Source organism: Fringilla coelebs (assembly GCF_963513975.1).
Source record: "Fringilla coelebs genome assembly, chromosome: 21".
Taxonomy (NCBI): domain Eukaryota; kingdom Metazoa; phylum Chordata; class Aves; order Passeriformes; family Fringillidae; genus Fringilla; species Fringilla coelebs.
Window position 1 is genome coordinate 12034519 of NC_140047.1, and position 25396 is coordinate 12059914.

General features: G+C 49.9%; 1 protein-coding gene across 8 annotated transcripts in view; it reads left to right on the top strand.

Moving 5' to 3' along the window:
• MVB12B (multivesicular body subunit 12B) overlaps positions 1-25396 on the top strand; it is a 56685-nt gene that overhangs the window by 26329 nt on the left and 4960 nt on the right. For 7 of the 8 annotated variants that reach the window (XR_014616673.1, XR_014616674.1, XM_084219939.1 and 4 more), the window contains 3 exons: positions 2898-2995; positions 20040-20095; positions 21339-21398. Coding sequence is in view for 6 of the 8 variants with exons in the window: in XM_084219939.1 (XP_084076065.1) it covers positions 2898-2995; positions 20040-20095; positions 21339-21398 (214 nt within the window). In the remaining 2 variants the exon portion in view is untranslated. Of the gene's footprint in view, positions 1-2897; positions 2996-20039; positions 20096-21338; positions 21399-22051; positions 22779-25396 lie in introns of those variants that run through there. The other variant, XM_084219937.1, reaches the window with a different exon arrangement.

Below are 25396 nucleotides of genomic sequence, written 5' to 3' on the forward strand. Positions count from 1 at the left end.
TGATGATTAATTGTATTCAAAACTCTAGTGGCCGCTGTAATCTAAACCAAACCGTTGTTCTTGATTATTTGAGCAACACATTTACCATGTTTTTGTTTTAAAATTTAAACTAGTAATTGATTTGCCATATGCCACAGAACTGCACATACTTTCACGATATGTGTTTAGGAACTTGGGGACTTTGTAATTGGGATTTTCTTGCTTTTCAATGGCAGCCTCTTTTTTTTTTGTCTTCTACAATGCAAAATGATTTGGCTCTCACAACACATAAGGAAAATGCATTATGCAATCAAGTTTGTAGGTATAAGGTATATTGATCCTGGCCAAAGTTTACATTAATTTAAAACAAATTAGGCTTTGTTTCCCATTCCTCCCTACAATGTCATCTTTTATAAAAAGAAAGAGGGAAGGGGAGAGCTGATTTCCATCCAGCAGTCACTGCCCTGTCTTGTGCAGCTAATGATCTTCTTGGAGACATCCCTCTGGCTGTCTGAAGCAGTAGAGTAATGGAGTGGCCAGTTGTCCTCCCTCAGGGATAGCGAGTGGCCCCGGAGCAGGCAGGCAGGCCATCATTTCCAGACACCCTCGTTACAGCCACAGTCAAGACCCCGGCGCCAGACCACCACAGGCAGTGTTGGGATGCTGCCCACTGAGGCTGGGTCCGCAGCTGTGCACCTCCATGTCACCTCTGTCACCTCCTGCCACCGCGGGATTCCCTGTGGTGTCCTAGGGTGGATCCGTGTGGAAGGGAGAGCAGACAGATCCCCGTGGAGCTGGGCAGCCAGGGCTGGCCCCGTGCTGGTGTGTGTGCTCAGTGCCTCGTGGGCGAGCAGTCTGTCCTCATGGCACGCCTGGCCCGTGCCCACCCTGCAGCGCCCTGCTCGCCGTGGGCTGCCTGCTCGCCGTGGGCTGCCATCTCTCCATGGGCTGCCCTCTCTCCGTGGGCTGTCCTCTCTCTCCATGGGCTGTCCTCTCTCCGTGGGCTGCCTGCTCTCCGTGGGCTGCCTGCTCTCCATGGGCTGCCCTCTCTCCATGGGCTGCCTGCTCTCCATGGGCTGCCTGCTCTCCATGGGCTGCCTGCTCTCCGTGGGCTGTCCTCTCTCTCCATGGGCTGCCCTCTCTCCGTGGGCTGCCCTCTCTCCGTGGGCTGCCCTCTCTCCGTGGGCTGCCCTCTCTCCATGGGCTGCCTGCTCTCCCTGAGCCTCCCTCTCTCCATGGGCTGTCCTCTCTCCATGGGCTGTCCTCTCTCCGTGGGCTGCCTGCTCTCCATGGGCTGCCCTCTCTCCATGGGCTGCCCTCTCTCCCTGGGCTGCCCTCTCTCCATGAGCTGCCCTCTCTCCATGGGCTGCCCTCTCTCCATGGGCTGCCCTCTCTCCATGGGCTGCCCTCTCTCCCTGGGCTGCCCTCTCTCCCTGAGCTGTCCTCTCTCCCTGAGCTGTCCTCTCTCCATGGGCTGCCCTCTCTCTCCATGGGCTATCCTCTCTCTCCCTGGGCTGCCCTCTCTCCCTGGGCTGCCCTCTCTCCCTGGGCTGCCCTCTCTCCGTGGGCTGTCCTCTCCCAGGAGCTGCCTGCTCGCCTGGCTCAGGGGCTGTGCTGCAGAGCCCCCTGCGAGCACCTGGCTTGGAGCAGTGCTGGAAGGCTGCTGCCTGCCTGCTGGTACTGGGGCAGTGCCCACCCTGAGCCAGTCAGATGGTCACTTCAGCCCTGGCTGAGGGTCTGTGTCACCTCTCTGCAGTGGCCATCTATTGTCTGGAGGCCAGGGGTCAGCCTCTCCTGCAGCACAAGCTGGTACAAACTTCTAAAAAATACTCTCCTTAGAAATGGGCTTTTAAAGTAGATCTGGTTTATTTACTCCAGAACTGTTTCTGCTGAGAAGAAAGCAGTTCTCCATACAGGGCAGAGAAACTCAGTCTTTCTACTGGCTGCCTTTGGTGCCTTGGAAAATATTTTTGAATACTTCTATTAAAAATCAAATGAGAAGTGTGTCATGCCCACAGGCAGTGGTCTCCTGTTTTAAAGTGTGTTCATAACAAGCATGCCTCTGCTCCAGAGACTCTCATGTGGAGTGTGTTTTAAACAGCAAACTGATAGCCGAATTCAAATATGTTTTCACACCATCTTTTTTTGGTTAAAAATAGCTTTGGAAAGCACAAGCAAACTCAGACCGATGTTTGCATTTTCTTATTTTATCTGTACTGTTCACCATCATCTGCATCAAGAGCTAAAAATACATTGTTCTTCCCAAAACATGTCCTGTTTCTGAAGGCAGATAACTTCCAGATGGTTCGTGTGGTAGATAAAATCTGCTGGCTGAGGACATGGGTTTGGTGCACTGCTGGAGAGTACACGGGGCCCTGTCTCACACACGGGGCACCCAAGGGGGCACAAGGGCTGCCTGGTTGCCCTGGCAGCTCAGTGTCTGCCCAGCTCAGGAGCTCTCACTCAGGTGAGGCAGGAGCTGCTCCCTCTGCCTCACGCTGCCCTGAGCCCCTCTGTGAAGAGGGAGCGACTTTTGTACATGCGGCAATGGGGTGCAGAAGGTTGATGATAACATTTTATTAGAATTCTCACAGACCGGGGCTCTGCGTTGGAAGAATGCAGGTTTGAAGTCAAGGGGCAGAGCCATGCTGGCTGTTTGTGGGTGCTGGCTCTGCCTGCCTGGGGCTGCATGCCCTGCAGGGGATGGATGGCCGCTGTTGCAGTCCTTGGTTGTTGGCCGAGCCCAGGGCTCCACGGGGTGGAGGGGCTGGCCCTGAACAGTTGGTAGACGGTTTTGGAAGCAATATTAAAATTGATGTTTGCTGCTTTATGTGGCTGGAGTTGTCGGGCTGGAGCGAGTGGCAGGAGCAGCATCCTCTGCTCTGTAGTAACGTTTGCCGTGTCCTCCCTTCCCGCAGGCACATCTCGCTGACGCTGCCCGCCAGCTTTCGGGGCAAGAGTCACAGCACCCGCCTGGACCTGGAGCACCAGCACTCCAACCTGTACGCCATCTCAGGTGAGCTGCAGTGCCACGCTGCCCTGCACCTCTCTCACTCCTGCTGGGCCACTATAGCTGCTCCGGGAGGGCTTTTTTGTAGTACTGTTACACCTGAACAAATATTGTCATAGGCATGGTGGAATCACACTTAGCACGGGTTTTGCTCTGTTATGTTGTTTTTGCAAGAGGAGAAAGATACTGGATTTAAACCTGACTCTGTCAAAGCCTAATGAAAGTCTAGTCCCATCATCTGACTGAAGGAGATTTTAGGACAATTAGGAAATTCAGCAGTTGGTTTGGTGGGCTGTGCATAATCAGGGAAGAGAAGATGGCAAAATGTACCATCCACAGGTTCCTCTTATTAATAATGAGTGACACTGGTAACATGGGAACATGGCATTAATTCGTGTACCATAATCAAAGGGTTATTTAAAAGGTAATCTCTGCCTGAAACTGCACCTTCAGGTTCCCAAAGAGATAGAATGTAACAATTACGTAATCCTTGCAGTCCTTGTTTTTATTGTTGCTGTCCTGCCCTAATACATTTGGAGATGAAAGGGAAGGTGTATTCCTGTGTTCGAAGGAGACAATTCTGCAAGGGGTTGGGAAGCTGTGCTTTCTCTCCTGGGAAAGCACCAACTGCACCAACTGCAGCAGCTATGTGTGGTGTTAGTGGGACTGCCCTTGCTACAGGATGTACTGGCCTCTGCTCGTGGTGCAGCCTGAGGAGGAGCCTACTTTACAGAGAGCCTGAACACTTTACCAGATCCTTACAGGCAAAGCACAAAACAAGGCCTTGTAGAACTGGACAGAGCATTAGTTCTTCATGTTTACTTGAGCACATTTTCAAGTATATAACTCTTTATTTTTCCTCCAATTGCACATTCTCCTCCAGAAACACTGTTATGAGTTGCGCATGTGTTGTAATGGCTATTGCAGCTGTGAGCTCTTTCCAGAGAAAGGGTCTTGTCATATGACACATCCTGTGCACTGACAGGATTTTGGTGCACAGCTCCTGCCCACGGCTGCCTGTCAGCAGCTGCAGCGAGGTGCCGCGACAGTTCTCTTTGTGTGCTTCAACCTTGCCGGGGTGGATCGGCCCCCAGACGCGCTCTGGAAGCCATTCCCGAGTTTCCTGTTCCGTCTGGGCTATCTGCAGCGCTGCTGCAGTGCCATGGCAACAGGAGATTTAGGAGCAGGCTGCCACGCCCGGGCTGCTGCCAGGGCTCCCCGAGCCAGCCTGGGTGCTGCAGGACGTGCGGTGGGTGCAGAAGCTGGGCCTCCAGCACACACAGGGTCCCTCTCTGCCTGTGGGCTCCCTCTCTTGGCTCCCAGGTCAGAAGAGGGGTTCCTGGGGCTGCTGAGGGAAACAAAAGCCATTAGGAGCCGTCTCTTCCCATTTCAGTACGGCCTCAGTCTGCCGTGGGCCCAGGAGGAGCTGCTGGGGAAGGGGGGGCTGTCCGTGGGGGTAGGATGAAAAGCTGCAGCGGGGTCTCTATAGACATCCAAGATTTTCTCAGTATTCGATGAAAACAACACTTCCAGCTGTGGTTGAGCATGTTTGGGGAAGATGAAATGAATTTTGGCCGTTGATCCCACTTTGTATCTCAAATATATTTTGGCAGAATGACTGTATCCTCACTGGAGCTGCCCGTTACCCCTTGGGCTGTGTAATGCAGTTGTTGGTTGCACAAAACTGGAGTCAATTAAAAAATGGTCCTGAAAGCAGTAATTACAATTTTTAACTATTCTTTTGTCCTTGCCAGTCTTGGCTATGACACACTGGGTGACCTGGAAGTTAAGGAGACTCCTCTTGGCACATAGTACTGAGTGAGTCCCTGGCAGGGTGCAGATAGGGAAGCAGTGCCCAGAGCCTGTCAGGAGCCATGGCAGCGCAGCACTGGCACTGCTGGCATCATCCTCGTGCCCAGCAGACTCCCTCGTCCCACCCCGTGCCATGCACCCAGAGCAAAAGGCAGAATTAGTTCTAAGCTGATGTGCAGAATGTCTGTGGGTGCTGCTGGGAGCAGGATGCTGAGGAGCTGCCAGGTTTAATGTGCATGCTGGGGCAGGCAGCTGCTGGAAGAAGAATGCCTCGCTCCAGACAGACCTGTTGACAGACATGGCTCAGTATTTCATAGCACAGTCTTTCCTCTTGGCCTTCGGTTTAATTAAGATGTTGTTGTGACTACATACTGCCTTCATTTCAGACTTGAGCATCTTCTGCCAGCATATTGCTTTGGCTTATCAGAGGCACAAGCCCAGTGAGGGAGAGGCAGGCACAGATAATAATATACCAGGAAAATTCCTCAATGAAGTGAAAAATTATTTATAATAATGGTATTCAAATAGAAGGGAAATAAGTCACTCTAAGGGTATATAAATTTTTATGATAGTGTATAAACAGCCATAGCCTGCCTTGTCTCCCATCTATTCCTGCAGAGAATGAGGGCAACATCTAGCATAAAGAAAAATACAATAAGAAAATGAAAAAATGAATGGGAAGAGCTGGAGGATTGATCACCCAGTGTATTTGTATATCCTGATGTAAAAGGTGCTGCTGACAGGTGGCCAGGTTTCTTCTGTATAAAACCATGTGTGTGCTGTCAGGGCAGTGTGAGCAGCCTTGTTTCGATTGATGAATTGCCTGCTTTCTTGATTAAACCTTCCATCACTTACAAAACAAAAAGCCTGTGTTTCAATGGCAGAGTGGGACATGTCAAAAAAATCTGTCTGCTTTACCTTTGTGCAGATGTTGGGCACAGACTGTAACATGTATTATTAAAACGAATGTGGCATTTACCGTGCATTATTTCTTTCCTGGGAGAAAGGACCTGTAAATTATATGCTAATAATAAGCTTTAACCCTTTCAGGAACCAAGAGATGTAGGAGTATAAATATTCTGCAGGCCTCACTTAATTGGATGGGCTCTAACACCACAGCAGCACTGAAGTTACTAAGCAGTGAGTTCCAGCCCTTGCTGCCAGTGATCTGTGCATTCTGCTGAACAGGGTTGTCTTTCTTTTCCCCCTGAAATTTCCCTGTAGCCATCTTCAGCATTGTATTACAGATAGATGTGTTTTGGGGCAGCAGCAGACAAGTTTGTGTAATTTGACTACAGAATAATCTCACCCCCTCTCTTGGCCTGTTCTCTGATTAGGATAGAAACTCTGTTGTATGGAGTTTATCAGTCTGTACAACCCCATCAGAATGTGTGCATAAAGCAATTAAAGCCTCTTTACACCAGTTTGTGCAGGAAACAATTGTATGAACTTCCAGATCTTGCTGCAGCTTGCTGTATAGGCAGAAACCCAACTTCAGTCATATGAACCTTTCCAAGGATATTTATTCTGGCAGAAATTTGGAGATAACAAGATGATCAGTTACCCTTGGGTAGGACTGAGGTTCATATTTTGAACACTTAAATATAGAAACTGTGCTGGGAAAGTAGTAGAACAAAAGCAGAACATACTTTGATATATATTTGTTGGTAGTATTTTCAAATAACACTTGCTAGCTGTCAGCCCCAAACAGTCAAAATATTTGTGCAAGTACCTTAAGAAATGGTGTTAGCTGGATGTACTAATATGTCATCCATAAGTCTGGGCATCCATGCTCAAGTCATGTTAATCCTTAGAAATAAAACAGGATCCAGAAGTGCAGCGTTTCTCACCACCCAGAGCATTCTCAGTTCAGTTCAAGACCTTTCTGAGCTGCAGGTGAAGGTTTTCATTCCTTGTAAGAGGAGGAAAACCATGTCTAAGCCATGGGTTGGAGCTTAGATGTCAGATCCCAAAAAGCATAACACACTTTACCTTCTATGATAAAGGAACGCCCGTGCTGTGACCCAGACCGCAGCACTGGCTGCTTGCTTTGCTGAGGAGCCGTGGGTTTTCCAGCAGTCATTTGAGGCCAAAATGCCTTTGCACATATTTCCTACCTTAGAGGTACTGTTTTGTGGTCTTCAGACACATACATCTCAAGTTACTGGTGTGAGGTGTTTTCCTGTGAGAAGCTGGGCTGAGCAGGGAAGGGAAGCACGGCCGGCTGCCAGCGCAGCGTTGGCTGCAGTGTGTGTGCCAGCATGCCGTGAAGGAGGAGGTTTCCCTGGGCAGCTCTTACAGGTGCCAGTTTCTCCACAGCTCTGGCTTGTTTATTTTGGAGTCACACACCAGTATTTATTACCTTAGGGAGGTAAATATTTACTTAAATGGTATTTATTATATTTATATAGAAGTAGTTTTTTATGATATTTAAATATTTATTGCCCTCTTTAAGACACTTTCTATGAAAGCTCAGAGCAAACTGTGGTCTGAGAGTTTGGAAAGGGAAACATTAGTGAGCAGAGGCTGCAGTCCAGGTTGCACCTGCTGGGTCACTCAGGTGAGTGTTGCCAGCAGGAAGCCCAGGGCAGAGCCCCGCTGGGGAGGGGCAGAGTGTCTCAGCCTGGTGCAGCCCAGCCAGGGTGAGGTGAGCCAGGCTCTGGCTGTGGCACGAGGTGGAGCTGGGCTGGGCTTGGTCTGCAGGAGCCTGGGCTGTTCCTGCAGGCACTGCAGCCACGTTTGGCCTTTACTCCACACAGGTTTCTAGTCCAGCTCCCTGGAGGCAGCAGAGAGAGTGGAAACTGATGTTAATGGTCTGGAAAAATATCAAAGCCAGTGGATTCCTTGGAAGGAAACGGAGCTGCTTTTCCGTACTGCAGGCTGGGGCTCTCGGCGGGGGGCAGGTGTCACCTCCCTGGGCAGTGGCGTGGGAAGCATTTGCTTCTCACACTGCTCCTGAGACAGCACTTTGCTTCCTGATTCCTCCTGTCCAGGAGGGGCTAACTTGGAAATGCCTTCAGGTATCTACTCCCCCATCCCCCTAATTTTTTTTTTCTTTTTTACTTTGGTAGTGACAAAAGAAGTCTCTTTCAGAGGTCTTTCTAAGTTCAGATGTTGTTATATTTCAGTTCCCATATGTCAGCTTCCTTCTAGTTGCAAAATGCCAGGTTATCTGGCCACACGTGCCACTTCCTTAGTTGTCTGTTTCCTTTTAAAAGACATAGTAGCTCTCTTCTGTGTATAGGAGGACAGGTGTTTTAATCAGAGGTTAATAATTTATTTCTACAAACTATTGTTTTGCTTCATTATTTTTGTAGATAATTAAATTATGCACTTGTCACAGTGTGTTTACTTTACTAAAACCGGTAATTTTGAAAAAAAGGGGAGATTCTATTCTTTGGATCAGTGCACAAGGATTGCTTTTATCTTCGTCTTCTAGCACAGCTCCTGGTGGTTCTGCAATTGCCTCTAATGTTCATGGGTTTTGGGACCCCCCAGTCTTGGAAGGGGAGGTCCTGTGCTGCATCCTACTGTCAGTCCCCATCCCTTCATTTACACTCTTCGTGCTTTTTAAGAGTAGAAGCGTAACTAAATATATATTTTGTGACACTGAATTTTAATCAGCATGGTCCAAAAGCCAGACAAGTTGTGACACAAGCTTTATTCTGCACTGAAACCTCTTTCCTGAAGCTGAGATTAAAGTCAGCCTGTTTTTTACCCCTTTGCAACTTCCAGTCTTTAGACTAAGAGACCTGGATAATCTTCCAGCTATGAAAGACTCTATTAATATCCAGCAGTTCAGGGAGGCTGGAGTCTTATGTAAAATGCTGCAGCTGCATATTTCAGAAAGGGAAGTGTGTTACTTAATACTATACTTAATGAGATTCAAAAAGTGTGTTTCTTATGAAAGTATCCCATCTGCGGTGTACAGACCCGTTTGCTGTGCTGTGTCAGCGTGCCTCGCGTTACCCAGGCTGTGCTGGGGCAGCAACCCCAAGTGGGGATGAGTTCTCTCCCAAGTGACATTTTTAAGGCAGACAATTTTTTGATGAACCTGCTGTTGTCCAAAGTGCCATTTGTTTTCCTCTGCTCCTGCCATGTGCCGGCAGGGGAGGCGGAGGCCCCGGCTGGCTGCTGCCCTGCCCTCGCGCGGTCCGGCTCCCTTCGGCGCGGCAGGCGGGCTGGGAGCCCTGTCCCCTCTGCTCGGCACGTGGGCTTCTCCCGCGTTCCCCAGCTCACTCAGCACCTTCCAGGGAGGCTGCTGCTCTCTGCTGAGAGGATTATCTGGCTGTAACCCTGGATCCATACATTATGCATGAGCAGGTGTGCCGGGCACAGGCTGGTGGCACATCCGCTGTGCCGTGGTGGAGGGAAGGGTGATCCCTTTGAGCGCTGGGTGAAGGCCAGCGGCTGGAGGAGTGGTGGAGGAGGATGAGCTTGTGGAACTGGCGCTGTTCCCGTGGAGCACAACCTTGGGGTGGCCTGCACTGTGTTTGTTTTGCTTTGCCGAGTGCCAGAGTTTAATTTTTTTTAAATAGGGAGCCGCTCAGAGGTTTGGGTATTTAAACAGTTATTAACCGAATGACAATTAACAGATTGCAGAGACAGATTTTCTTTTCAAAACCTCCAAAATTGAGTACAGTTTGCAAAACTATCACAGCATAGTAATGACAATGAATTTTGATTTCCCGGAACTGATATTAGACTCCTTATTAAACTATGTGCATCTGCTTTTAATTTACTCCAAATAATTGGAAAATGCAATGAAGCTTTCCAATTAAAGCTTGGCTTTATGCTGTTTAATAATACCCCCCATAATATTATAGCTTATGAAGTGACAGGTGAGTTGGTGTATGAATAAAACATAAAGGCAGCAATAAGGGACAGAAAACCAGAGACAGTTGTTGGGGATTTTAAATGCTGGATGTAATTTGCATATATTAATCTCTTCTTTTCAGCCTTATCAGGCGTTCTTCAGTATTTGAAGTTAAAATAGCATTGACAGGCAGGAGTACGCTTAGTTTTTTCAAGGATTTATTACTTGTATAATTTCTGATCTTTAATAAGCAGATATGACTGATCCTCATAGTTCTATAGAAATCAGTTAATTGTTCCAGATGGCGTGTACTGATTATGCAAAATTACTTTTCACACCATTTTTTTTTTTGATGGAGTTTAGAGTAAAATTAAATTTTTTATAGCCTTCTTATCATGCTGTTTTACAGTGGGTTTTGCACAGAAGTTGAATTTAATCTACTATATTACATTGACCAGCAGAATTATTCTAATGTAGCATTCTGTGATTTGACAAAGAATAATAGAACACGTTGCTCATTGTGCATTTCTGTGCTGCTAATAAAAAGGAGTTGCAGTGCAGCAAACCAGGCTGTTATTTATGAAGAATGCTTAATTCACACAGTTAAAAATGCAAAATTGTTACAATGAGATGTTTGCGCTTTTGGATAGAAGGCTTGGGCAGAATAAATGTAAATAGTCTTGTTGCTACAGTTTCCATCAAATGAAGCAGGAGTTGGTAAGTGCCTGGTGTGGCTGGGTGGGATGGGACTGGGAGGAGCAGCCATGCAGGCAGCACGTTCCAGCTCTGAGCAGGAGATGTCACTGGTGTTTTCCCTGATTATCACCCTCCAGATATCTCAATGGCATCATTTCATAATTGAAAACATTTGTAAAGGTTGTTTGGCTTCATTTATCTAATGAAAAGCTGTTTATACAAAATAAACCACACATAAAGCCCTCTTGCTAATAAGTTCATTGCAGTTTGTTTTGGCGGGGACTCAGTTGTTTGGGGGAGGTGTCCCATGGCCAGTCTGCCGTAGGGCAGGGGAGGGACAGTGCCACGGGCACTGCTGCAGGTCTGTCCACAGCTCCTGTCAGGCCCTGGGTAGTTGTGGTGGGTCCCAGCCCTCGCTGGGCCACGAGCAGCACAGGGCAAGGGCCCTGCTCGGCCCCGGGCTGGGACCCACCTGGGGGCTGCGCCGCCGCCAGCCTCAACCTCTGCCGAGCGCCCAGAGGGCACTCGGGGCCAGGCCCAAGGCAACTCACTGGTCCTTGAAAAGCAAAACAGCAAATGTTTAAAAAATGACCTTTTGGGTAATGGATAAGTGGGGGCACCACAAAAGGACTGTTATGAAGACTGCATATCTTTAACTCAATAGAAAAAAAAAAGACAAGTAATTAACTCAGCCGTTAGAAAGCTCAGAATTTCTCCCATCTCCTCTTGAACTAGAAAATTGTTTTGTGTATACTTTTATATATGCATATAGATACAGATATATAATATATATGGAGACAACTAATGGCATAAATCAGAAATTATTAGAAAATATTTGTTCTAATGAAGTAATAATTTGGTGGTAATGTATTTCATCAGTGTAGCTTAAGGCTAAATTAAGTGGACAGACTTTATATGGATTCTCTAATTTTAATCTTCAAAATGCTATCTAATGTCTCATTAAGACTTTCATATAATGTATCTTAAGTACAGTCATTAAATATAGTTTAGGGAGATGTATGTTCAGATATTGCTTAAAGATGTTTTAATAGGCCCATTTACTCTGATGATATTAATGAGCTCTTAACACATATTAAGCTTCTAAAACCAGTGGTGTCTCCTTGCAGTGAGCAAATCAACATTGTGGAATTGTGGAGGAATTGGAGGTTCCAACAAAGCCAGTTTTCCAGGGACACTCCAGGGCCTGGCTCCATCCCTTCAGCTGTGTCAGCACGGGCAGTGTCCCTGCTCCTGGGGCGGTGTCCTGGGGCGGTGTCCCCGCTCCTGGGGCGGTGTCCCCGCTCCTGGGGCGGTGTCCCCACTCCTGGGGCGGTGTCCTGGGGCGGTGTCCCTGCTCCTGGGGCGGTGTCCTGGGGCGGTGTCCCCGCTCCTGGGGCGGTGTCCCTGCTCCTGGGGCGGTGTCCCCGCTCCTGGGGCGGTGTCCTGGGTGGTGTCCCCGCTCCTGGGGTGGTCTCCCCGCTCCTGGGGCGGTGTCCTGGGTGGTGTCCCCGCTCCTGGGGTGGTCTCCCCGCTCCTGGGGCAGTGTGTGGGTGCCTCTGCGTGGGTGCCTTTGCAGGGGTGCCTGCTGCAGCCAACATCCAACGCTTCAGAGCTGCATGTTGGGAACTGGCCAGGCCCATCTCAGGGTCTGTGACATGTTACACATGTTTGGATGCATATCTGTTAAAATAAACAAATCAGATGGGTTAAGGGAAAAGCCAGATATAGGCCTGTGTTTAGATAAATTCTGCTTTTTGATCATTTAAAGTGAAGATGCAAGAGTTGTAATTAAGATAATAAAAACTGCTCATTCTCTGTTGTCACTTCAATTCCAACTCAGAAAGTTATTGCAAAGAAAATTCTCTGGTTTCATCACTCAGCTCTTCTTAACAAATCCTTCTGAGTTCAGAGACTTTTATAATTACTAAATTGGTTTGTTAGAGGGAGATAATAGCAATTTTTTTCTTTTCATAATTGGACATTTCTTCCCTGTAGGCTAATGCAGGCGCAGCACTCACATACACAATGAGCTGTGCTTTTGAAAAACCATAACTGGCTAATAAGTGCCGTGGTGTCATCGGAGAGTAATGGTGTGCTGATTAGCATAATTAATGACAAATGGTGCTGCAGAGTGGGTGGATTGGTTTAGCAGATGATGGATGCGCTGCGCCAGGGCCGGGCCGTGCCGCGGTGGCGTGGCAGGCTGCCACTGGCACCTGCCCCCATGCCCCCCGCCCCAGGTGGTGGCACAGCCACCAACCCCGCGGCTCCCGGCGCTCCTCGGCTGGCCGGGTGGCACCGCTGTCCCTGCGGGGGCTGGTGCCCGGGGCAGGGGGCTCTGCAGGGCCAGCACCAGCAAAAAGGAGCCGGGGGCTGCTCTGGGCCACGGGCAGTCCTCATCCTCCCAGGGCTGGGGGCCACGCCAGGCACTGGCCGTGCTACAAGATGGGCACATTAATCTGTGATTTGATTAATCAGGGCTAATTTACATTCACAAATGAGACTGATAAAAATGGAGTTACCTTTTCACCTTTAAGGAGGAGGAGGGATTATTTCTAGGTTGTCTCTTTTTTAAGTGATAAGCAACTCTTTTACCAATAAGGATGAAAATACTTCATTTGCATTAGCAAAAGAAGCTAATTATTATATAGTTAATTAGCATCTGGAAATGAGGATTATCTTAATTACAAAGCACAGTTTCCTTAATAGCTACAAAACTGTAAGTTTGATGTGTGTGGAGATTGGTGACTATTATTATGTAATTACTGATCATATTAATGGTGCAGTGTATTTGGATACCATTTGCATATGCAAATGAAATTTACCTGATAGAAATGTGTGGTTCCAGTAATGATTTTGAGCACCTAAAAATGAATGCCATTAGAAGCTGTGGATCCCGCGTGGCACGGTGATCTCCTCCTGCAGAAGGGCTGTGGCTCTGTGCCTGGCCGTGGGCAGCCGGGCAGTGCCGCGTGCCTGTGCCCGTGCCATCCTCTGCAGCCCTCAGCTTTGGGTCTGTGTCCAGGCTCTTCTGGATGGTGGGAGTGTGTTCTCGGCGTCAGTGAGCTGCAGGGCAGAAGATGGGTATTCCCACATCCTTCCTAGCCATTCCCACTAACTTGCAGGCATGCTTGCAGAATGGAGAGCACGGTGCTGTCAGGACAGCTGATCCAGCTTCTTTCTCCTGCTTTTATTGGAAACACAAAGCTGCTGTGTGTTAAAAATAACTAGACTGTCTTAGACCAAAACCATGTAAAGAGAAGACCGTGCACCTTTGTCTCCCCTGGGAGCCCTGTGGGACAGATGTTGGTCACTCAATGCACTGCTGGAGAGTGTGGGGTGCTGTTGGGGAGGATCACAGCATCATTGCAGGTGTGAGCATCTGCCCCTGGCAGTGACCTGGCTGCTGTCCGGAGAGTCTGGGGAGCCTAGGACTGCCACAGTGGCAACAAATCCCACCTCGCACCGTAGGTGGCTCAGCTAAGGAAAAAGCTTCCGGGGCCAGACACTGTAACAATATGCAGCCTGTGGATTTAATACCCCCTGCCCCTACCCTGCAGCCCTGGAAGCCGTGTGGATGTTTCTCTCATCAAGCAGCAGGAATTTACAGCTGCTGGCCAGGGAACACTGCAGCCATTGTGGGGCTGCCCGAGATGATTTTTGCAACTGCTGCTGCAGCCTGCGCTGCCCGGCCGTGGCAGACAGACATTACATGTTTAATGACATCCAAGGAGTCTGTCCTTACAGCCAGAGCTGAAGGGAATGGAAAAGAGTCTGGGTTTCTCCTCAGCACACAGCCATGAGCAGATGCTGGAGGAGTACCTGCCTTTGCCTTTCCTTGCCTTTGCCTTTGCCTTTGCCTTTGCCTTTGCCTTTGCCTTTGCCTTTGCCTTTGCCTTTCCTTTGCCTTTGCCTTTGCCTTTGCCTTTGCCTTTCCTCTGCCTTTCCTTTGCCTTTGCCTCCCTGTCTCTAAGCAGGCCCTGTCCCAGCTCTGCCTCAGCCCCATGCGAGTGCCCTGGTTTGTATCTGCTCTGCTCTAATTAATTAGGGGTTGTGGCTTGGAAACAGCACATGCTAAGGTGTGATCTTTGAAGTTTAGTGTGGTGCAGAGACTTCAAAGGGGACATTTTATTAAAAAATAATAAAATCAAGAGCTCCTAAACACTTGCAATTTGAAGAGCTTGTTTGAAGTCTCTCCATGTTCTCTGGTGCTGATGGAGTCACAGTGCTGAGGTGCTCCTTAGGCGTCACCATGCAGTACTTAACCTTCACTTTATTTAAAAAAGAAAATAATCAAATCCAGGGGTACTTTTTCAAGTGTTTTCGTGGCTTGATCTTAGCAGTAAAGAACTAATTGTGCCATGTCATGAGCTATGCAGGAAATTGAGAAAATCAAGGCTGACAATCAAATTAGCAAAAATGAAAATTTAGTCCAGGTCTGTTTTTTTAATCAAAGTAATTTCAAGAGGAACAGGAAAGCTGTAAACCTTTCCCAAAGCAGAGGTTCTTTCCCTAGCCCAGGAGGCCCCTGCTGTCCCACTCACTGCACCAGCATTGGGTGGTTGGTGCTGCTGCCATCCTGCTGCCTGGCCAGGCCTGGGCACTGGGCACTGGGCACTGGGCACTGGGCACTGGGCACTGGGCATTCCCAGCTGGCTGTGCCCCTGCTGCCTCGCTGCCCCACGACAGCCCTGGGACAGCTCCTGCTGCCCGGGAGCCGCAGGACCTGCAGCTGCCCCCACAGCCACATGAAGTGCTCTGGGGCTTTCGTGAGCCTGGGCTTGTGCCTTGGGCAAGCAGAGCTGAGCCCTGCACCCCTGCCTGTGCCCCTGCCTGCGCCTCTGTACTTCTTTGTATGACACAAAGAAGTTGTGTGCATGTTGGAGTTGCTGTCTGCAGCTGGGGAGCACAGCTGGGACAGCTGCAGGTTCCCTGTTGCAGCTGGCTTGGCAGGAGCTGTCAGGAAAGGCTGCTTTTGGTTTTGGCCCTGAGGTTTTGCCATCAGTGATTTGGTGTGGTTCCATATGGGCCTCGGTGCACCGTAGCACAAAGAACACACAAAATTACTGTTCAGGTTGCTGTTTAAATCTCTGTGTGTAGAAATACAGGAATAGGAGGCTTAGCATTATGGAGAGCTGGTTGGGTTTGAGAAGCTCACACCCTTCTCTGGATGTATTGCAAACTGTTTGAAAGCATTTCTCCATGTTTCTGAATGGTTTCCCCTGTACTGAGGGCACAGAGTGCCTGGTTTGTGTGGGTGTGCTGTGCTGCCTTCCTTGCACGGCTCAGAGCTCAGGGGTGCAGAGCTCACGCCGGGGCGTGTGGCGGGAAGCAGAGGGGCACGGCTGGGAGCCAGAGCTGTGTGCTTGGCAGGAGCTGCAAGAGGGCACCAAGGGCAGCCGGCCTGGCTCCAGCCTGCCCTGGCTGGCACACGCTGTGCCACCAGCTCCCCGTGGCTGCTCAGCCCCCAGGAACCGGCATGTCTTGTCTGTGGAGAGAGCATCCCTTGTCCTCGCCAGGCTGGGGCACAGGCTGCTCGTGGCTGTGCTTTCCTGCTGCAGGGGAATGGCCTTCAGAGCTCCCGTGAGCAGGGCTCAGTGGCTCTGCTGGTGGGCACCTTTGCTGCCCACACCACACAGGGGCTCCTCTCGTGTGTCCTTTCAGTCTGACCATGGCTCCCCTCCCAAGTGCTGCTGTGCCGGAGATCTGTGCCAGCCTCTGATTCTCAATCTGCTTTCAGATTCCTCTGGTGCCATTTAACTGAAAATCAAGTTTTCTCTAAGCAGGGGTGCTTTGCTGGTTTTATGGTGTTGCTGTAGGCTGGTTTATGAGATACTCTTCTTGGTAAAGGATAAACACTCAGTTAGCATTCAGGTCTGGGGAAAATGGGAACAGTTCTGCAGCATTAGAGGAGGCCCTTTCTAAAGTCTAAGGTTATTTAAATTTTGAAGGTGGTAGTAGTACACTCAGTGTTGGGTTTTTGTTGGTTTGGATTAGCAGTTCTTCATTTTCAGTCATGCAGGAAAACATTTTGCAAGGGATTTATTTATTTATTTAAATCTAATATCAGAAATTGAAAATTTCAGTGTAACAGACTATGCAAAAAGAGTAATAACGAAATCCAAAGCTATAAAAGCTTATGGTGAGAATTTAATGCAGAAACAGCTGTTATTTCCTTGGGAGTTAAGGTGTATAAACTCTTCCGTGGCTGTGTATCCCCACAGTCGTGGTGTGAGGAATTAGCGCTCGCTGCAGTGTGCAAACGGAGCCTGCCAGGCTCTGAGGCAGCGATTCATCTGTACCCAGGAGTTAAATATGACAATGTTAGCATTTTTCATTTCCCTGACGTTACCATTAATAAAGCAATGATCCAAAAGAAGCTTTGCTGAGTCTGTTCTTTATGCTTCCATCACTCACAACTAGATAATTTCACACAGGATCGTTTTTAAATTAAATGACGATAAAAGCGCTCTGCTGTCCTGTGCTCACTAGTTCATAGAAGTCTATCAAGTCATTAATGTGTCATGACAAACTGTGAGTTGGATACAAGAGTAATTAATTATTTGCATAAATAACAGGTTGAACTTGGTGCTTTCAGCCGCAATGACACATGTGCCACATGGTGGACATCCTGGAACCTCTGGCAGAGGTCACGGGAGGGTGAGGGCTGAGCTGGCACAGGGTCAGCCCACTCTCACAGGGACAGCAGCTTGGAAGCTTTTGTGTTTCCAAGTTCTTCACTGATGGTTGCTTCAAGAGAACATCTGATCTTTGGAGCGTTAGCGAACAATTATACAGATTTTCATAATCACCATTAATCACCACATATTTTTCAAGATAATTACAGCAACTATTATTTAGATTTCTCTTTTATGTGCGCATTGTAGAAAAGAACAAGTGCTTATTACGCTGGGTAGTGTAGAGAACTACTGTCTGAAGTTCTTTGTCATCCAGAAACTCATTATGTTAGCTGATGCTGCCTGTGAAAGTTCGTCAGCATGTTTAAATTAGGGTAGCATTGGCAGGTCTGATTATTTAAATCTGGTAGCTTGGCTAAAAATATAGTTATTCAAGAAAGATGAATTACTAATTTGACAACTGAGATTTAGTTGGAGTCTGCAGCACAGAAGGCAGCATCTCTCAAGTGCTTAGAGAAGGGTGACAATACTTTCACAGATTAAAGAAAGGATTTCTAAGCGAGCTAGCAAGCTGAATTATAGAACATGCTTTGGTGTCCTCCCCACTAGAGCCTGAGAGCAAGTCTTGGTAAATTACAGTGAAGGAGTAGCCGGTTGTGTGTTTGGTGGTCCTGCACCAATGAGGGGACGTGTCCACTACACCTCACCAAGGCATCCATCCCCTTCCTGCTGGCAGGGATGCATGGGAACACTGTCCTTTGGGGCTGGGCTTTGCGAGGTTGGTTTTGGCTGCTGGCTCCTTTCAACTCTTTTAACTAATTGCAGTGCCTGAGATAATTAGCTGTGACCCTCAGGAAGGAGCTGATCCTGGAAGGCAGCGAACAGCCATTGGAAACAGTTTTCCTTGTGGAACACGATTTTAATTTGTTCCATTTTGAGGGAGAAGTGCACACCCTTGAAGTCCTTGTGAATGTGGAAAAGCCCATCTTGGGCAGCAGCAGCGGTGGGTGTCTCGTCCCGTGAGCAGGGGACCCCACAGGTGAGGTGGGGGGCACAGAAGGGTCCTGCCCCCAGAGCATCTGCTTTGTTCAGGGCACTTGCTCAGCCAGGGAGCAGATGCAAGGGGGAAGCACTGCGGCCCGTGCATCTTGTCTTGGGGGTCCCCCCTGTCTGCCTGCAGCCCCCCGGGTGGCCAAAGGGCTCCTGGAGCCCGGCTGAGCCAGGGGATGAGGGGTGAGGGCTGCTGCCCTCCTGGTGCTGGGGCAGGCAGGGCTTCATTTCTGTAAAGTTCCCAGAACTGGTGGTATTTAAACCCTCGTGACACCGGTGCCTGGCTGAAAAAGGAGACGCTGAATGAGCACCTTGTTTTCTGCTTTCTGCCTTTAATGCATTTTAGCAGCAGGCTGGTGACGGGCCTGACACGGCAGCTCCGCACACGCTCCCGCGCTCGGGGAGCGCAGCATTAATAACACACTTCCATGCATCGTGCCATTTTTAAGCATGATCGTTATGATAAAGGGCATATACTTAATTACAGGCCTGCTTAATTACAGCTCTGTTGAAGCTCGTTTGTTTAGGAGAGTGCTAATTGCGCTGCGGAGCCTTTGGCTCACCCTGCTTTTATCTGCTGCTTTGCTGTGTGTGCTGAGCTCCGGGTGGGCTGGAGCGCGCGGCCAGGGACTGGGGCTCTGGGGCTCTGGGGGTGCACACTCTCCCTGGCTCAGGCTTTAGATTGCTTTACAAAAGCTGGCGTGTGGCTGATCAAAGGGGGTTTCTGTCGGATAACAAGTGCAGATGGTCTTTCAGGTTTAAAACTTACTGGATTTGGTGATGCTGCTTTTCATCTGCTTCCTTTTGTTTTCCTTTGCGCTGTGGCTGCCACGCAGCACCTTTGATAACAAAATTACTCCAGTGGAGGGGGGTTTTATATTGAAAATAGACAAAGTGAATGTAAAAGGCTGAGTATTCTTAAATGACCCTTGTTAGTCACCAACATGGTAACTCAGTGGTGCTGTAGAAGTTAGAAACAGCAGAGGAGAACTGGGTTTGTGAGTGCATATGCTTTCTGAAAGAAAACCGTATTTGAGGATCAGTGGAGGGCCTCTCAGGGCTTAAATTTGCTCTGATTTGAAGTTTTATTTCTTTCAGAGTTGTAATTTAAAGACTTCAGATGTTAAGGGTGTAAGTGCAATAAAGGGGGTGTATCTGGGGTGTGAGCTGCCTTTGAAACATGCCCTTTTCAGTCTTCTGTGCAAATTGCTGAGTTACGTGTTTTAAAAATGTCTCTCCCTTGTACTACCTCTTGTGGGAGGCTTCCTGTGACATGCTGATAGCAAGACACAAACGCTGAACATCATTGCCCTAGGATGAATGTACAGGATGGTATAAAGGCAAACAGTGCTCTGAGTACCATTAAGTATGCTACAGAAAAAGCTGGGCCATGTGACACGAGGCTTTGCTATGTGGTGTCATGTACTCATGTCTGTCTTCATATTCCACTGGTTTACATCCTCTAGATGTGGTTTGCAAGTGTTTGAGACACTGCTCACTGTTGAGTTTACACTAACTACAGCCAGGCCAGGGAGGGTGCTTGGCCCCGGGTGTTTGTCATCATCCTACCGAGGTGGTGGCAACTTACTGCCTGGTACACAGGTGGTGGTGTCGACTGCTTTGGGGGCTACAGGTCCCCTGAACCAGCTGTTCCTTATTCTTTCGCTCAGACACCACCGAATGCTGAACTAGTTTGGTGAGGAGGTGATAAATAGAAGTGTGTCCTTCCAGTTTCAAATATTGTCCTGCTTTGCCAGCTGCATGAAATTGGAAAATGCAGAATTGAGGCCATGAAATCGTATATGGATAAAGCAAGGAGAATTTGTTGGATTTCTGGCTTGGTAGGGACTGACCCAGCTATGTCTTAAATGAAAAGAAACCATTGGCAGTTTAGAGGGAGAAAAAGGCTGGCAGTAATGTTTGGGAGCAATCAGTCATGTGTCAGTGCTGTGAATACTTGATCTGTCACTGGGAATGTGTGAAGTTGCATGTCAGAAGGCAGCTGGAAACGTCACATGTGATGTCTTGTCCCTTTCAGCAATGGATGGAGTGCCTTTTATGATTTCGGAGAAGTTTGCCTGCGCTCCTGAAGGGGTGAGTTTGTTGTTCTCCAGTGTCTGAAATCCATTGTTTCATGGGCAGTGATCACAAAACATCGAGACAAATTTCCTCCTTCTGGGAGTTATTCTGTTGTTGGGCCAAATACATACCCAGTGCTTCAGATGGGCTGAAGTTGCATGTCCCAATAGCTGCCCATTAGATGGGAAAGGCTTTTGCCAGATTGCTTCTAAAACTGAATTGTCCTGGGATTTCAAGGTTTATTACCGTGAAAAATAGGAATGGCAATGGGACTCCCTGGTGCTGAAAGCATTTCTAATTTCTTAGCAGTGATTGTAAAGAAAGCTGCAGAGGTGGAGCTCTCCTGCATTTACCTACTGTGAGGATGGCATAGTGCAAACAGCTTTACTACTTCCTGTTGGCCCTGCAGAAGGTCAGGGCAGTGGTAATGGCACAGTGCGCTCCAGTGCCATCAGCTGCCACCAGGGTCCTGCCTGGCTGTGGCTCAGCTGGAGAGGGCACTGGGTGGTGCCTGCTCCAAACAGAAACACTGCTCCTGGTTCAGAATGACCTCTGGGTATCACTGGACCAGTGCTTGTTAAGGTTGATGATCCAGAGCTCAAAGATTCAGCATCCCGCTACCAGTTTCCAAATCTGTCTGATCCTAAAGCAGCATCTTTTTAAAAATCAATTTACAGGAAGCTGTTAAGGCAAACACTGGGCCATCAGCTGTGTCTGATTTTTCAGTAGTGCTCCAGCTTTTTGCTTTCCTCTTCCTGCTGACAGCAGTTTTTCACATCCCTTGCTTTCTGAGAGGGTTGTTTATGGGCCATTATTCCCAGAAATCCGAAGTCCCTGCTGTGAGGACAAATGCAGAGAGATTAGGTCGTGCTAATCGTCCCCGAAGATCCTTTAGACACCATTGCCACCATATGGTCAGTTTGGTCAGGGCTTCCTGCAGCTGGTGCTGCTCACACCTCGTGCTGCAGCCGCAGAGCCCACCCAGGTACAGACCCGTCCTGCACGGAGCAGCGCCCAGGTGAGTGTCAGCTGTCCTGCTGAGGGAGGGCAGGGCTGGAGCTGGTAGCCCCAGCCCACTGTCTGCTGTTCCCTTTCCTGCTGGAATGAGGAACAGGATTCTGCCGGCATTTACAGATGGTGCCTCTAAATCTCTAGTGATGGAGTGTTTGCTGACTTGAAACAGAACAAAACAACAAACAAACAAACACACACCCCCTCCCTGACCCTGAATTTGACATTTTTGTTTCTTTCTTGCCAGATGCAGTCGGTTGATCTCTTGGGTATCACAATCAAAACCCTTGCAGAAATTGAAAAGGAGGTAAGTAGCCAGCCAGGCACTGAGCAAATCACGAGGGCCGTGTTCACTTCTTCTTAAGAACCCTTCCCTTATGGAAAATACCTTTCTTGTCTCTCCCAAGTCACAGAGGGTGGATAAAGTCAAGCAGTAAGCCCAGGGTCAGGGGTGCCCTCTCTGATCCATGATGTCTGTCTTGGTTAGCCTTTCTTTCTCATGTGTTAACAATACATGGTAATGGCAGAACACTCATAGGTGCCTCTTGCATGTCAGGGAGGCAAATGGACTTGACTCAGCAATGTCAGATAAACATCTTCATGAGTTTTTAGTTTGCTGGGAAGTTGTTGCTGGGAGAGCTGGGCTGCGCGTGAGTGGGAGTGAGTGTTTGAGGAGCACAGGGAGGAGCAGCCACCAAAGTGAGGGTGGCTCTGAGGGGGCGTTCTGGCGCCTGCATGATGTGTGTGGCACAGTGCTGAGGAGCTGTCTGCTCTGCAAAGCTCACTTCACATCTGACGTCTCAGACTGGGAAGAAACTTGTCTCAGCAGCACGTGCTTCTTCAGGCACCGTTGGTCACAAAGGCCTCCTCCTGTGCCATCTAGCTGGGTTCAAGGGAGACAGTGAGAAGACATTGCAAAGCTGCCAGATTCCTCAAAGCTTCTCCACTTCTTTATTCCAGTTAAGTCCAGTTGCCCAGATCCACCCTCTTGTGCCTGAAAGTTTTGTCTGAGTACAAGAAGATGGTCAGGGCCAGGTGCCAGGCCTTTTGCAGGTGCCCCGTGGGACTGCAGTGGCTGCAGTAGTGGACCTGAAGATGCTGCCTGGCAGGGGCAGTGGCTGACAGATGCACCCACTGCCTCAGGTGCTGCAGTCTGCCGCGTGGCACACATGCCACCTCTCTGTCTGGGACTGCCTGTGTCTGTCAGGAGGGACCCTGGGAGCAGGGGATGCTCAGGGCTGGCAGCCCTTCCACATGCCTGGCTGCTTTCCCACTCTTGCCCTGAGCCGGCCAGGGAGCAGATGGTCCCTTTGGCCAAAGAGGAATCCGTGTGCTGCTGAATTTGCTTCTGCATCATCTCTGTGTGTTGCCTGGTGTGGGAGAGGTCTGGCAGCTTGGGGGCTGCCTAGAGAGGGCTGGGCTGCTTGTGCCCTTGCAGGCCTGTGAAGTGTGGGGACACCAGCACTGGAATAATTTCTGTGGGCCGGGGAGGAGAGGCCAAGACCTGCCTGCTCTCCCACAGCTCCTGCTCTGGAGCAAGCTGTGTGCGTTCCAGCGTAATGAAAAGTATGATTATGCAGCCCATATTCCTTGATGAAGCATCTTGTCTGCACATAGAGAGCTACACATATAAATATTGTGAATTTCAGCATGGCTTTATTTCCCTTGCAAGCAATAGCACCATTACAGCAAATCTTCTGGATATCCAAAGCAGCCAGAACATTCTCCCTGGAGCAAGATGCCTTGCAAAAAATATTCCCAAAGAATTCCAAGAATTACTGTTCTCTGTCACCACATTTGCAGATGTATGCACCCATCCTCCAAGCTGCAGGCAGCTGAATTTCAGGACTCTACCCTGTCAGGAAAATGATGGAAATAGGTGCAAATCCTGGACTGCACCTGAACTGCTCTCATTTCCCCAGGATGGCACAGCTGTGCCCGGGGGAGTGCTCAGAGAGCTGGGCTATGAAGAGGCGGTGAAGTGCAGGTGTAAGCAGCACATGCCATCACTTCATGGCTAATTTGGTGAATGTAGGACAGAGAGGAGAGTGTAGGACAGACAGTGCTGCTGCCTGGTCTCCCAGCAGGGCTCTGGTGGTTTTTCCTTTACCCCCGCCTGTCCTGGGTGGGGCAGAGTCACTGCCCTGGGCAGGTGCAGGCGATAGCCACGGTGGTGGCACTGTCGCTGTTCCCAGCTCTGTGGCGGGTGCTGTGCAGCGAGGGCAGCAGTCTGGCCACTGGCACAGTGCACCCTGTCTTCATTTTGGTGTAAAAAGTCTAGAGAGAGTCTAATTAGTAAAGGGAGCATCCAATATTCATAATTCCTTTTAAAGCGATAAGGAAGGCAGTTCATTTAACCACTGAATTGCTACAGGTTTTCATGGGCTGCTTTTTGCAAATATATTTAATGAAGAAGTTGTAAATCTAGAAGAGCTTAAAATTTTAATTTTACACAGAAATATTTTTCCTTGTTTGCATGTTTGTAGTCAATTCTCCTGAGTGCAGTCACATGAAATGTTCTTTAAATGAACATATTTGCTAACTGGCATGATTTCAGATTTTAAAACATTGGTTCCAGCAATTAGGAGTTTCCTCAGTTCCCCAATGACTGGAGAGATTCGTCTTGATTATAATTGCTCTTAGCCACGCATATCTAATTTGTGTCTTTTTAAGTGTTAATTAGTAAACAGTTTGAGCTGACATCTTTATGCGTTTGGGTGTTGAAAAATGAGGCCTATTGCGTGCCAGCGGCTGCAGCATCGCGACAGGGAGGTGCAGCCCCAGGGACTGAAGGCCTGGCACAGCCCTGGGCACAGCCCTGGGCACAGCCCTGGTACAGCCCAGGTACAGGCTCTGATACACCCTGGGTACAGCCCGGGTACAGCCCTGGTACAGCCCCGGTACAGGCTCTGATACACCCCGGTACAGCCCCGGTACAGGCTCTGATACACCCTGGGCACAGCCCTGGTACAGCCCCGGTACAGGCTCTGATACACCCCGGTACAGCCCCGGTACAGGCTCTGATACACCCAGGTACAGCCCCGGTACAGGCTCTGATACACCCCGGTACAGCCCCGGTACAGCCCCGGTACAGGCTCTGATACACCCCGGGTACAGCCCCGGTACAGGCTCTGATACACCCCGGTACAGCCCCGGTACAGGCTCTGATACACCCCGGTACAGCCCCGGTACAGGCTCTGATACACCCCGGGCACAGCCCCGGTACAGCCCCGGTACAGGCTCTGATACACCCCGGTACAGCCCCGGTACAGGCTCTGATACACCCCGGGCACAGCCCCGGTACAGCCCCGGTACAGGCTCTGATACACCCTGGGCACAGCCCCGGTACAGGCTCTGATACACCCCGGTACAGCCCCGGTACAGGCTCTGATACACCCTGGGCACAGCCCCGGTACAGGCTCTGATACACCCCGGGCATAGCCCCGGTACAGCCCCGGTACAGGCTCTGATACACCCCGGTACAGCCCCGGTACAGCCCCTGATACACCCCGGTACAGCCCCGGGTGCCCCGTTCCCGCCCGGCCCGGCCCGCCACGAAGCCGCGGCGCCCCCTGCCGGCCCGTGGCCGCCTCGCCGGAGGTCGCTCGCCGGGGCCGGGCTCGCCGGGGCCGGCCCTGTGTGCTCGGCAGGAGCGGGGCTCCCGTAGCTCAGCGTCGCGCCGGTGTCCTCCCGAGCCGGCACCAAAAGGAGGTCGGCCTGGGGTGGAAGTGGCACAGCCCTGGTACAGCTGGCACGGCCCCTGCACAGCTGGCACAGCGCTGGGCCAAGTACCGGCGTGGTTGATGGTTGCCCGGAGCACCCTGCTGGCAGCACATCCCGTGTCCCAGTGCGGCTGTGAGGAGCACACAGGAGGATGTGTTTGTGACGTTCCAAGAGCCGCAAAAGCCACACTGGGAGGGGCATGGCAGGAGAGTCCATGTACGGGCCGTTGCAGTGGGTGTGGCACGGTCGTGGGCAGCTCCTGCCTCAGTAGCCCCAACATATGGTGTTGGTTTTGCCACCCACCTGCCACGGGAAAGCCACCGCTACCCCGGCTTGTCCTGGGGTGCCCTGGCAGCGGTCGGGGTGGCCGCGGGCCAGCGGGTGCGGCTCGCAGCGTGCCACGAGATGGCACTGCTACAGTGCACGCCAGGCTGCGAGGGATGTCCTTGTCTGCAGTGACACCGTGGGGGCACAGGGATCTGTATAAAGGGATTTTCACCCTCTTCTCAACCGAAAATGTTATTTCTGATGGTAGTGGCTTGAGTAAACTTGCCAGGGGGAATGTTTCTGACTAGTTGCTTT